The 14,522-nt window shown below is 25.7% G+C and overlaps 1 protein-coding gene across 1 annotated transcript in view; it reads right to left on the reverse strand.

Annotated features, from left to right (window-relative positions):
• The window catches only part of LOC117181723 (malate dehydrogenase, cytoplasmic), a 29,133-nt gene extending 15,222 nt beyond the window's left edge, over window positions 1–13,911 (reverse strand). The window contains exons 1-3 of the mRNA XM_033374670.1: window positions 13,417–13,911; window positions 7,739–7,934; window positions 2,207–2,529 (exon numbers count right to left, since the gene is read on the reverse strand). Of these exons, the coding sequence (XP_033230561.1) occupies window positions 2,207–2,529; window positions 7,739–7,934; window positions 13,417–13,419 (522 nt within the window). The 5' untranslated portion in view covers window positions 13,420–13,911. The remainder of the gene's footprint in view (window positions 1–2,206; window positions 2,530–7,738; window positions 7,935–13,416) is intronic.
• Between the last annotated feature and the right edge of the window lie 611 nt (window positions 13,912–14,522).

Below are 14,522 nucleotides of genomic sequence, written 5' to 3' on the forward strand. Positions count from 1 at the left end.
CTAGTGCCGCCACCCTTTTCACCGAAGTTCAAAGAGTAAAAAAAATTTGTTTCAACATAAAATTAGCAAAAAAAAAGCAAAAAATATGGCGCATTCTATTTTATAATTTGCCTTGGTGGCGGCGCTAATTGGAAGGACCTGAGTTGCTACATATGTGGTAATTCCAGAAAGTTAGGAATGTTAGGGAAAACCTGACAGAGTCGGGGAATTTTCGATCAACTAAAGGTGAAGTTAATTTTATAATTATGACTAAAAATCGCAACTATTTAGTTGAAAATTAATATGTTTCGGTTGGGGATTCAAACTATTTTGTGGAAAATCCTGTTTCTTTTTAATTCGAGTATTTTTGGTAAAAAAAATATAATCTGTTTTTGTTTTCGTTAAAAATGTATCTTCTTTAGTTGAAAAATCAACTGCCTTAGTTGGAAGAGGAACTACTTTGTTCAAAATTGTTTGATTTGGTTGATGATTAATCATTTTAGTTGAAAAAATGTTTTGAATTCAAAATGTAATTATTTTGTTACAAAATTATGTTTTTTAGTTGAATATTAATAATTTTTTACTGAAAATTTAACTCGTGAATGCTTGGTTTAAAAGTTATCTTCTTGAGTTGAAAATTCAAAAATTGGGTTGAAAATTCATGTACTTTCTCTATATCTATTTTGGCAGAAAATTCATTTTTTGGTTAAAAATTAGTTTCTTCATATTTAGAATTAACTTATTTCACTGAATATGTAACTGATCCATTTATTTGTCGAAAATGTATCTTTTTAAAAGAAATTTAATCGCCTTGGCTGAAAATTATACTATTTTGTTGGAAATTTACTTTAACTTTATTGAAAATTTATCTGTTTTAAGTGAAAATTCAACTCTTCGATTTTAAAAGCGTCTAGTTTTTAATTAGTTAAGTCTTTAAAATCACATTTTTAAAATCTTTAAATTAAAATATACGCTTCAAAATTAAAATCTAAAAGGGAAAATTTGGTGAGTGAATGATTTTCTAATTGCCTGTTCTTAACTGAATAATATAATAATTGAAAAAGATAAATATTGAATTAATTATTTAAAAACCGGTTGAAATCAAAGCTGGGCAGATTTTTTTCTAAAAATTGTAAAATTCCCGATCAAAAAATAAATTCACTGTTATTTTCCAGTTTTTCCCGGATAATTTCAGTGAAAACGTGCCTCTTCTCTATGTAGAAAATATTTATAACAATCACAGAAATTAATTTTTAATCAATTTTGATGGTTTAATATCATAAGTAAGCTTATATCATCTTTAATTAGATAAGCAATAATGTTTTCTACGAGGAAATGGCAGCTTGATACATTTAATTATATAAATTGTTATTAACAATCGTGCAAATTGTTACTTAATGTCCTATATCTAGTAAAAACGGCTTTTTGTATTCAGAAATGATAAAACTAAGTTTTTTAAAAATAAAAATGTCCATAGCAATCCTATACATAAACCTTTGATCAATCATGTTGATTAATTTTTATCTAATCTGAAACGGCCACTATGTTTCGCGATTTTTGAAAGAAACTAATTTCGTAGAGCATTAAAAATTGTTAATAACTTAATTTCTATTAACTTTGCATAAAATCATTTTGAGACTTTTGGCTGAGATGCAAAAGGAAGCCCGAGACCTATCAAGTTTTTCTATGTTTCCTTTTTTTTACACCAAACAATAAAATAACTGTTTGTTATAGACATAAAAAATTAGCCATTTAATTTTTTTATTGGCCAACAATTTTTAAAGGAAGCAGATCCATAAATAAATAGTTTAACATCTTTGAAATATTTAAAATTGTTTAAAATCTTTTAAATATTTTGAAATATTTAAAATCCCTGTTTGAAATCTTTGGAATTCTTGTATTCTATTGAAATTTTTTTATGAAATCATTGAAATATTTTTGAAATCTTTTGTATTGATTTGAAATCATTAAAATATTTCTAATCTGTAGAAAATCTTTTAAAATCTGGTTCACTATACCCTTTTTAGAATCTTTAAAATTTTTTGAAAGTTTTTAAATCTTTGAAAATGTTCGACATCTTTGAAATATTTAGAACATTTTTCTTCATTCTTTTTGATTCCTTAATATCATTGAATTATTTGAAATCTTAGTGAAATCTTTTCGAATCTTCTAGAATGTTTTAAAACCTTTGGAAAGTTTTAACAGATTTACTCTAATTTATAATTACCTGTACGCCTAAACGGCCAGCTAAAGCAGCTTGGGCCCGATTTTGGTCCAATCTGGTCATGGCTGTGAAGTTTTCTTTGGGAATGGATGGCGCATAATGGGAGCAAATCAGAGCATTAGTATTTGCTGGATTTCCAACCACGAGAACTTTAACATCCTTGCGGGCGTACTTGTCCAGAGCCTCTCCTTGAACTTTAAAGATCTTCACGTTTGCTGACAAAAGATCTTTACGTTCCATTCCTTGCTTACGAGGCATTGCGCCAACCAAAAAAGCAGCGGCTGCGTCTTTAAAAGCTGCAGCAGGCTCATCCGTTGGCAAAACATCTGTAAAAAACAATAAGAATTTTTAAATTTTCACTCAAATCTCTTTATCGTTTCCATTTTATACGGGACGTCTATTCAAATCCTAGAAAAAAAAATTTTTCACATTTTTTAAAACAATGAATTATATAGAAAAATATTCTTAAATATATTGAAACCATCGATTAATTAAATAACTTAACCCTCGAAGTGCATGTGGTAATTGGAGACCCCAAGCAATTTTCAAACTCTTATAAACCATACTTAATTCGTAAAAATTGAGTTAGTTTCGCCATCTAGCGTCAGTCTACCAGCAGCAGCTGCTAAAAGTAGAAGTAAAAAAAAATCGTGGGGACTTTAACACCCAGTGTGCACTTAGTGAGTGAAAACGTAATTTTGAAGCCAATTTTTTTCGTTGAAATTTTATTGATTTTTGTGTACTTTCTAAAGTAAGTATATCTTATGAAGTGAAATAATAATTTTTTTTATTTCATACTTTATTTGTAGATGGCTTATAACTTATGGCAGCGCGTCATGCGAGTGCAGGCTGTGAATGTGTTGCATAAAATATAATTCTTAAAACACAGTTATATATGTCTCTTTTCAATTTCTTGTATTTTTATAGTATTACATGTCAAAGTTCTTTAATTTTTATAATAATAAATCGATTTAAAAGCAAAAAATCTGATTAATCATTTTAGCACAAAATTTACTTTTTAACTGTGCAAATAAATATCTTTTTTGAAAGCACCCATGTTGAATATATTTTTTTATGAAAGTACACTATTTCAAAAGTATAGTTATACATCTTCAGGTTAAAACAATTAAAATTGCGTGAGTTATGAATTTTTAAGTAAAAACCCCATTTTTTCACTTTTTTCAATAATTTTGTTTACAAACTTAAAATAAATAAATGGCTATAAAATAAACTCTACCTTATAAAAGATACCTTAAACTATATCGGATAATTTTATTGTGACAAAATATCCAATAGGAGTTAAACAATGAATGATTAAATACGCTGAGGTATTGAACACCCACGATGCACTTTACCGTGATTTTTACCATGTATGCATTTTGAGGGTTAATAATACTAAAAACGTGATTATTAATTTTCTAAATTTATCCCTAAAATGTATGGCTGAATAATAATTTGAAACAATTTTGATTATATCTTCTCATACTTAACATTCAGTGCATATGCAGGTAGGACTAAAGTCGGTACTATATTAAATTAAAGTTAACCCACTTCAAATTCCTAATTTTAAAACCATTGCATTTTTAACAAGATGGATAATTTATTAATAAAGTAATTAAGTTTTCAACAAGAGATTAATTTTGGAATAAAATTATATATCTTCTACTGAAATACACGAATTTAAAAATTTTTTAAATTAATTTTTAACTAAAGAGTTTAACTTTGAACCAAGTAGTTTTCTTGCCAATCAAAAAGATGAATTTTTAACTAAAATAATTAATATTTGAATTTTTAAGCGAAAAAATTACATTTCAAACAAGAAGATTAATTTTTTGCCAAAGAAGATGATTTTTGAATAAAATATATCAGGTTTGGGAAAAAAAACATTCAACCAAACTGATGTATTTTCAACTAAAATGATCCATTTTCAACAAAATAGTTGAATTTGGTACTCAAAAATATCAGTTTTCAACTAAAAATGAAATAATTTAATTTTCATTTTAAAAAAAGTAATTTTTTATTCAAAAAGAATTTCAATCAAAGAGATGAATTTTCAACTAAAATGATCGTATATTCCATTTTAATATTCAGTTAAAAATTAAATTTTCAAAAAAAACCAATTTGCAAGAAAAATTACATTTTTAAACAAAGTGATAAATTTTCAACTAGAGTGACGAATCTTCGACTGGAATAATTAAATTTTCAGTTAACAAAAATTAATTTTCAACCGAAGAAGAACAAAATTTTCAACAAATGGCTCAATTTTCAACCGGAGATGATTTTTCAATTAAATCGATAAGTCTTTAGAGAAAATAAATTTTTAACGAAATAATTTAACTGTTCAAATAGTAATAAAACTTTCATTAGAAAGAAGATGAATTCTGAAGGAAAAATGTAGTAATTGATATTTCAATCAAAAGATAGTTTAATTTTTAAACAAAAACTGTTTAATTTAACCAAACAAGAATTATCACCAAAATACATGAATTTTTAACCAGGTAGTTGAATTTTTAACTAGAAACGAGACATTTTCAACCACAAATAGAATAATTTAATTTTCAGTTTAAAAAATGTACTTCAAGCCAAAAATAAAAATTAATTTTCAACAGAATAGTTCAATACAGTAATATAAAGCTACTTGTACAAATGAAAAGTCATTGTTATTCAATTTTTATATTGCAATTAAAAAAGAAAAAATTCAGCAAGCTTTCGAAAAAGATCCCTGTATTTAAAAAAATGCCCTGAAATTTTCAGGTTCAGACATTTTCAGAATTAATACATAAATAATGAGAAATACATTTTTTAATTTACAGGGATCACAGCCTAAAAAGAGCTCCAAAAGGGGAAATAGGATCATTTTTTTTACGAAAATCAGGAAAAATAAAGGAAAGATAAAACATTTATTTTTACATTTAGAAAAGAAGAAACAAAACTTTTATAAGAAGTTGTATAATTTTTAAATGATGTTAAGTAATTTTTGTATTATTTCAGCCAATAAAAAATTGATTTTTTTTTAATTTGATACACTTAGGACTTAAGTAGTTGAAAATCCATTCAGGGCGATATAAAAATCGACGAGAAAACATCAAATTTGTTAAATAAACCATTTTTATCTATTATGAATCGCTAACATAATCAAAAATATTTTCTCTTCTAAAAATGCCTTCATTTGATCAATAACTTGTAATTTCATTTTTACTGTGATTCAAATCTTAAATTTGAATTGGAAACAAGATTCTTCATTGCCCAAAAAATTAATTTAAAAAAAGTTTTTGTTTGTTTAAAATAACGTACAGCCCACAAGTATTTACCGATTTGGATGCAATAAATTTTTAAAGAGCTGATAAAATTTCAAAGAAAGATTGTCAAGTCTGATTTTTTATCCAGTTTTTCAATTTTGTTGCAAAGGAACATATATGGCGGAAAATTGTGATTTTTTTATTTTACATTTCCAGTGCTCTTCAATGATTAATAATAAATAATGCTCGTTTCATAGATTTACGTTAGATAAAAATATTTCATCATGATGCAATAACGAAAAAAATTTTATAAAGAAATTAATTGTTAAAAATGTCTTTGTCTATAATTTTTAATAAATTTACTAAACAAATGCTATTCGGTCGTTTGTCGACGGGAAAATTCGTTTCTTTCAACGCCAGTCCTTTTAATTGGGAACTTCGCGAAATTTCAGCAAAATTTATATTCAGTTAAATAATTTTATGTCTTATTTAAACCAATTTAACAAACAAATTTATCATTCGGTCATTTGTCGACGGAAAAACTCGTTTTTTTTCAACTTCAGTCCTTTTATTTGGGGAATTTACGATAATTTTAGTATCATTAATAATTAGTTGATTGAAAAAACACACTTTTTATTAAAAAATGCCCAAATAATGAATTTATTTACTAATTTCGTTTCAAAATGTCATAAAATTTATCAACAGATTATGGATTTTGAAAAAATTATTATACTTATATATAATTATATATACTTGATAAATTTATTATACTTATATTAAACATACTTTCAACCAATAATTTCTTTATACAAAATTGGGTTGGTTATTATAATCATGATGAAATATTTTTATATAATGTATATCTGTGGGCTGTCCGTTATTTTACACCAAAAAAAGTTTTTTTTTTATTGCACGCGTATTCGTATCCCTGCATTTTTATTTTGAAATCTGTAGAAATCAGTTGAAATTTTTTTCCCTAAACTTCGCTAAAAATTTCTCAAATACCCTGAAATTGTAAAAATTAAAAAAAAATCCAAGCGAGCGTTCACGGCCCCGGGTTTTAATTTCCTAATATTAAAAACATAAATCATTTAAAAATTCATAACAGCGAAATTTTTATTATCAGGATTTATAAAGTTTTTTGAAAAGAAATATCTAAAAATTCTTCAGAACCCTTTGAACTAATTTAAAATATTCAAAAATCCTTTGTAATTTTGGTATGTCCTTTATATCCCTTGAAATGGTTGAAACCTGTAGAAATCTCTTGAAATAAAATTTATTTTATTTCCTATATTCTCTAGAAATTCGTTAAATCCATTAAAATACATTGAAATCTTTGGATATCGTAAAAATCCACTAGAATATGTCAAAATCGGTCGAATTTCTATGAATATAAGTTACATTTATCTAAAAAAAATACTTAAAATGCTCGCGCGCAAACCACGCTTTCAACGTCCCCAAATTTTTATTTAATAATATTAAAAAGATAAACTATTTAAAATCCACATTATCAAATTTTCAAATAATAAGAGCTCTAAAAATTTTTTAAATGAGGTAAATAATTTTAGAAATAATTAATTCTAGCGAGTAAGATATGTTTGAAAAAACTCTTGATTTCGAAATTTTAATATTTCCATGGATGCTAATATTTTTTGCGTATTTGGTTCGTCATGTTGTTAAATTTTAAATAACAGTATTTCTAAATTTTGAATTAAAAATTGCTTATATTTGAAAAATGTACACGTACGATAGTTCAGAAATTGTTGAATTTAAAACTTCCATGAATTTTCCAGTATTACAATATTAAAATTATTTTATTTCAAACGCTTACCATTGGATAGAAAAAATTTTAATAAAAAATGTTTTGAATTGCATAATTTTAAAATCAAAAAGACCATTTTTTGGTCCTATTTTGTATCAAAGAAAGTCTTGGGTTTCTTCATTCAAGATAAATAATAATAAAAAGAATTTTTTTAATTTTGATAAATCTCTTCATTCATTAAGTATTATATGTAATTTATATTTAAAGAAAAAATATTTAAGCTTTAATAAAAACTGCGCTTGAATATTCCGAACTGTTAAAAGCTAGTTTTTGACCGTTTTTGTAAATTGTTAATTCAAACAATGTATTTTGGTCGAATCGAACAATAATTTTTATAATATATTTAACACAATGACAATCGTTATTCAAATTTAAAATAAAGAATCATCCATATGGACAGACAGACCACCGAACTTTATTGTAATTAATTTCAAAAATATTTAATTTTTCTAGATCCAAGGAAATATTATATACCTCTAAGGAGGGGAAGGGCTAAATCTTCAAGTTCCATAACAACTCCCTTCAAAACTTCCATCATGGGAGGAATGTCCAGAAGACGTAGATTAATTGGTTGCTCTGGTCCAAAGACTGATCCAGCAGCCAGTTGGTAGAGCAAAGAGTAGGCAATTTGGCCGGCTGCCCCGGTGACAACAACATTTATTGGCTCTGACTGCGGAAAAATAAATTACAAAATTACGATCTATTCTCTGTTTTAGTTGAAAGTTCAACTATTTGGTTGAAAATTCGTTAATTTTATTAAAAATTCGACTTTTTTATAGAAAGCTTATGTATGTTGTATAAAATCGTCATTTTTGTTAGACAATCAATTTTTTTATTTAAAAATGCAACTGTTTGGTTGCAATTTAATCTGTTTTAGTTGAAAATTCGTTTACTTTATTAAAAGTTCGACTTTTTTATAGAAAGTTTATGTATGTTGTTAAAAATTCGTCATTTTTGGTAGAAAATCAATTTTGTTATTTAAAAATGCAACTGTTTGCTTGAAAATTAATCTGTTTTAGTAGAAGATTCGACTTTTTTTTTTATGGAAAGTTTATGTATGTTGTAAAAAATCGTCATTTTTGTTAGACAATCTTTTTATTTTATTTAAAAATGCAACTGTTAGGTTGCAATTTAACCTGTTTTAGTTGAAAATTCAACTATTTGGTTAAAAATTCGTTTATTTTATTAAAAGTTCGACTCTTTTATAGAAAGTTTATGTTGTTAAAAAATCGTAATTTTTGGTAGAAAATCAATTTTTTATTTAAAAATGCAACTGTTTAGTTGAAAATTAATCTGTTTTAGTTGAAGAATTCGTTTGTTTGATTAAAAATTCGAATTTTTTTATAGAAAAGTTATTCTTCTTGTTTGAAAATTTAATTATTTGATTGAAAGTTCATGTATGTTGTAAAAAATCGTCATTTTTGTTAGACAACAAATGTTTTTTATTTAAAAATGCAACTGTTTGGTTGAAATTCAAAACTGTTTTATCTGAAAATTCATCTATTTGGTTGAAAATTCGTTTATTTTATTAAAAGTTCTACTTTTTTATAGAAAGTTTATGTTTGTTGTTGACAATTCGTTCTTTTTGGTAGACAATCAATTTTTTTATTTAAAAATGCAACTGCTTGGTTGAAATTTAATCTGTTTTAGTTGAAGATACAAGTATTTCGTTCAAAATTCGTCTTTTTTTGGTTAAATTCAACTTTTTTTAAAATTATAGAATCAGATTAGAAGCTTTTCGAATTAAAAGATCAACCATTATATTTTCTTTTAAAATTCATCTGTTTGTTGTAATTTCTGAAAAATGCATCTCTTTTGGTCGAAAATTATTCTTCCTAAGTAAAAATTCAACTATTTGATTTAAGATAGATATATTTGTTGAAAACTTGTCCTTTTTTATTGAAAATTTTAATATTTTGCAGAAATTTTTGCCGTAACATTTTGGGACTAATTTTTTTATATTGCCTGCAAAATATTTCTTAAATATACATTTACAATTTAACATTACAATTCTACAATCTATATTTCTTAATTCTTAACTTCTAAAATTCGTATTTTTTTTTTGTTAAATTAAATATGAAATTTAATTAAATATGCAAATTGAACAATTCCATTTTGGGTTCAATATTGACGTTTTCAGTTAAGAAATTGAACTATTTGGTTGAAAATTTATGACATTTTAGACAAATTTATCTCCTTTCTTATTTAAAAATTCAAGTATTTGGTTAAAGATTTATATATTTGTTGAAAATTTGTTCTTTTTGATTGAAAATTCAACTACAGTTATACTCATTATACCCCTCCGAGCTATAATTAGTTAGTTCCCACTCACCGTCAGCCACAAAATCGGTGCTATAGAAGAATTTCAGTGTATTTGGTGAAAAATTCATCTTTCTGGTTAAAAATTCAATGATTTGGTTTAAAATTCAAACATTCTACAGCAATCTCCTCTTTTTGTCTTCAAAATTTAACATTTTGGGACTACATTTTTTTTATTGGCTGCAAAATCTTTCTTAATTTGAGTTTCAACTCATGAAAACTCGTCCTTTTATCTGCAAATTCATCTCGTTTGGCAGAAAATTTCAAATGCAAATTCTTCAAATTTATAATGACTGATAAGCCAATTTCTTGAAAATATCCCAGTTAACAACGATCTTGACATTGTTGACTGACTCAGCTTTAATATTAAATCGAAAAATGATGAACAATTTGATAAGCGGACAAGAGCATACTCATGCGAGGATAAAAAGATTTATCAATCGTGTGTTGCAATCGGCAATGATGATAAACTCATTACGTCTAACGACTTTTTTAAGATGCGGAGTATGTGATTTTATGTGGAGCTTTATAGTGTAATGATTTCAACAAAAAATATTAAATCCCATTAAAAAATCTCGGCCGACCATTCACATTTTAAAAATCAAATCTTCAAAATTGAACAATTTTGACTATTAATCTTAAGTCGTTAAAATTGTGATATTTAAAATTAGAATTGTAGTAGAATCCAAGGAAGGATCAGCACATTTTTGTTACAAAGTAGATTAAATTCTATGCAAATTTACCTTCAAAACAAGTTCAAGAAAAATTTTGCATTTCGATTTTTTCGCAACATTTCTGAAAGAGTGGCCAAAAATACTTCAACCCAGCATCGTTGGACGCAGAAATTTTATATCTTTTATCCCATTTTGAGGAAATAAAAAGTAATTTGTTTTATTATAAAAAAAAAAAAAAAAACTTTATGCGTCTAATCTGGCAGGAAATTTTCTTATTCCATCACCCCTGTACAAATTCAGTGCCATAATACCACCAGAAAGTTACTAAAAAAATAAAACATTCTTTTTATCCAATAGACTTTTATTCGAATAGAAGTTTTTATAGAAATAAAATTGCAGGAAAAAATGCACAAGAATTTTTTCTGAGTTTGTAAGAAAATTTTAAAGATTTCTCAGTTTCTTATTTGCTGGTAAAAAATCGTATTTATTTATTAAATATTTCGTATTTTTCAAAGCAATATAATTGAAATATGTAAATAGTTTCGCGATTTCATTATAAATCATGTTTTTCTTGTATCTAGGCATTCAATATGTATTATTTAAAAAGCTTCGGCAAAGTATATTACAAGATATTCTTTAAAATATTAGCACCACCGATTCATTAAATAATTATAGAATACTACAAACATAATTATTTCTTGAATACGTTTCTAAATCCATGAATTTGAATAATAAATCAAACAAATTTTCTGTTTATCTCATATCAGTGCATATTCAAGTAAAATTATTGTGGCACTATACATTAAATTCAATTATACCTTTTCAAAATCCTAACGTTTCAAGTAAAAATATAGCATTTTTTCAAGATAAATGAAATTTTAACCAAGTAATTGAATTTTCAACCAAAACTGGAAAAGTTAAATTTTCAGTTAAAAAAGTTAATTTTCTAGAAAAAAAATCACCCTGAATAGATGCATTTGAAAGCAAAAGATGAATTTTCAACAAAAGAGTTTAACTTTCAACCCAGTAGTTTTATTTTCAAAGATGAATATTTAACTGAAATACTTGAATTTTCTAACAAAAAGATCATTTTTTAAATCCAAAAAATGCAATAGTTAAGTATTCAGTTAAAAAGATTATTTTCAGTAACAAAAATAAATTTTTAACTAAAATGACGAATCTTTACTTGGAATAGTTGAGTTTTCAACCAAGAACATTGATTTCTTTCAAAAAAGAAGAATTTTCAACAAAGTACATGCATACATTTTCCACTAATAAATATAAATTGTCAACCAAAAATTGAATAGTTGAATTTTCAGTCAACAAAATACATGGCCAATCAAAAAGATAAATGTTTAACTAAAATGATAAAATAATAAATTGAAATTACACTTTCAGTTAAAAAAAAATAATATTCACAAAAAAAAACTAATTAAAAAATAAGACGTACATTTTCAAATAAAGTGATGAATTTTCAACTAAAATGATGGACCTTCAACTGGAATAGTCCAATTTTAAACTAAAAGGATGAATTTTCAACCAAATCATTGAATTTTGAAACTGAAAAATATAATTTTGTATCCAAAAATTGAATAGATAAATTTCTAGTAAAAAAATATGTACAAAAAAAGAGATGGATTCTTAACCCTAACTATGGAATATTCTGTTGGAATACTTACTTTTTCAGTTAAAAAAAAATTAATTTTCAACAAAAAATTTTGTTTAAAAAAAAAATAGTTTCATTTTTCAAGCAAAAAATAAATAAATTTTTAACAAAAGGGTTTAAATTTTCACCAAGTAATTAAATTTTCGTTCCAAAAAGAAGAATAATAAACAAAAAAAAGTTCTAAGGAACGACAAATTTTCAACCTGACTTGAATTTGCAACTAAGAAAGATTTTTCCTCAAGAGAGAAAAAAAACTATTTAATTTTCAAGCCATACTATGAATTTTTAACCAATAAGGTTAACTTTCTACCAAGAAGATTAATTTTATACCAAAAGGAACGAAATTTCAACAAAATACATCAACTTTCAACAAGGTACATGAATTGTTAGCTAAAAACGATATATTTTCCAGTTAACAAAATAAAGTATAAAAAATGAATTTTCCACAAAATAATTAAATACAGTAATATAAAACTACTATTACAAATTGAGAATAATGAATATTTTATTTTATTTTGCAATGTGAAAAATTAAATATTAATGCTCTAAATTTTCAGGTTGTTTCAGGTACATGAGAATTTAATTAAAATTAGAATTTTTAGAACTATTAGAATTATAGTATAATTTTATAACAACAATAATTGTACATTGAAAATAAAAATTTCGAATTATAAATTATGATCACAGCTTTTTTGTATTTAAATTAATTTCAACGAGAAAATATAATAATTGCTTTATATAGTGCACTATTACAATTAATGAAAACAAAGAAAGACTAATTAACAATGGAAAATCTATAAATATCTACTATAACAAAAGACCAGTATCGATGACTAACAGTAGTCCAGTTTCAAATTGTTCAAGTTTATATGTTTTATTTAATGATAATAGTATAAAACTATAATTCTTATTTAAGTTTTTGTTAATCCTTTTGCAGAATATTTTTTTTTTTTGTTATTATAATTATTTCTATTCAATTCAAAAGCGGTTTCAAGCAAGATTTAGAGCAAAAATATGAATAAAGTTCCATTTTCCAATTTAAAAATCCCGCTTATTTTAATATACTTGAGAATCGAACCATCGCAACAATCGCAGATAAAAAAGTTTTATCAAAAAATTAATTAGAAATTAGATATTATAGATGTCTTTTGTCATGGCCTTTTGAGTTAATCGTTAATTTATTATCTACTTTCTAATTAATCTCTACAGTTCCAAAACTTCAGAGCTAATTTGTGAAAAAAGTTCATCACAAAAATTGCAAGGCCTCGTAAAAAAATCAATATCGAAAAGCTTTTTTTAGACCAAGCATTTTCCAGCTCAGAGAAATTCGCAAATCTAGAAATATGAATAATAAAAAGATCCTAGAAATCATACATACTTTACATCAAGGTTATTTCTAGGTTAACTAAAGACACACAATTTAACGGAAATATTATTTCCATAAAGGACCATAATGCAATAACAAAATTTTTCTATTTTTCTCAAGAACTCACCATTTTGAGCGTGGATTTCCCCGTCTGGTAAAATAAACGATAGCGGACCGGGTAGAGATTTTAACGAGTAAAGGTCAAATAGATTGTGGTGTTATAACTGCTTATGACGGAAGATTTATGGCAATGGAGGAATGACGTATCCTCACTGGAAAACGGTTTCAAAATACCACATATCCTGGAAGCTGCTTGCAAAATTCAGACCAATGAAAACACTTGTTCATTCGCTACCAAACTGAGATTGGCCCGAAATTTTGCAAAATTATTCCAACATTACGAATCAATTCTTATCTTTTACGTATATACAAATTTTAAAAAAATGAGGAATTATCTGTCATCATTCGGACAAATTCAGATCTATTATTTTTTTGATCGAAAATCAATTTCACCACCGGTCGATATCATTGAGATCTGTAACGCAATTATATATTTCTTGAGATTTATAAACTCGAAAAAATCCACAGAAGTTGAAAAATTTGAGATAACCATTTTCGCCATCTGAATAAGTTAAATCACTGCGAATCCTAGTGAATTCTGATCTAAATCCTTTTTTGGCGACTTTCCAAATCGTTTAAATTCCTAACCTAATTGGTGAATTTCCCACTCATAAGTGCCCGCGAAATTCGAACTCAAAGTTAGCGAAGTGAAGTTTTTGAAAGAAAATCATTGAAAAATTAGTGAAACAAAATATTAATCGTGGACTGTAGCTTAATGAAAAGTAAAACTGTACAGTTAAAATCGATTATCAAAGAGAAAACGACAAATTTGGTAGGAAGGTAAGTCTTGAACAACGGTAGGTAAGGTAGATATTTTACTGTAGTTCGAAACTTACCTCTCTAACCTCGCTAACAATTTTTTCTTTTTCTGTGTTAATAATTATTTGCGGCCTTACAGTACAACTTTTTATTAAGCTACAGTCCGAATTTTATATTTTATTTCACTCTTTTTTCATAATTTTATTTTTAAATCTTTACTTTGCTCAATTATGAGTTCGAGATTCGCGGGCGCGAGAGCCTTTTCGATTGGATGGGCAGAAATTGTCCGATTTGAATTGTAACCTAATTAAATGAACTAATTAATCGATCGAACATCAGTTTTAATTTGCACAT

Source organism: Belonocnema kinseyi, chromosome 10 (genome assembly GCF_010883055.1).
Source record: "Belonocnema kinseyi isolate 2016_QV_RU_SX_M_011 chromosome 10, B_treatae_v1, whole genome shotgun sequence".
In the NCBI taxonomy this organism is placed as follows: domain Eukaryota; kingdom Metazoa; phylum Arthropoda; class Insecta; order Hymenoptera; family Cynipidae; genus Belonocnema; species Belonocnema kinseyi.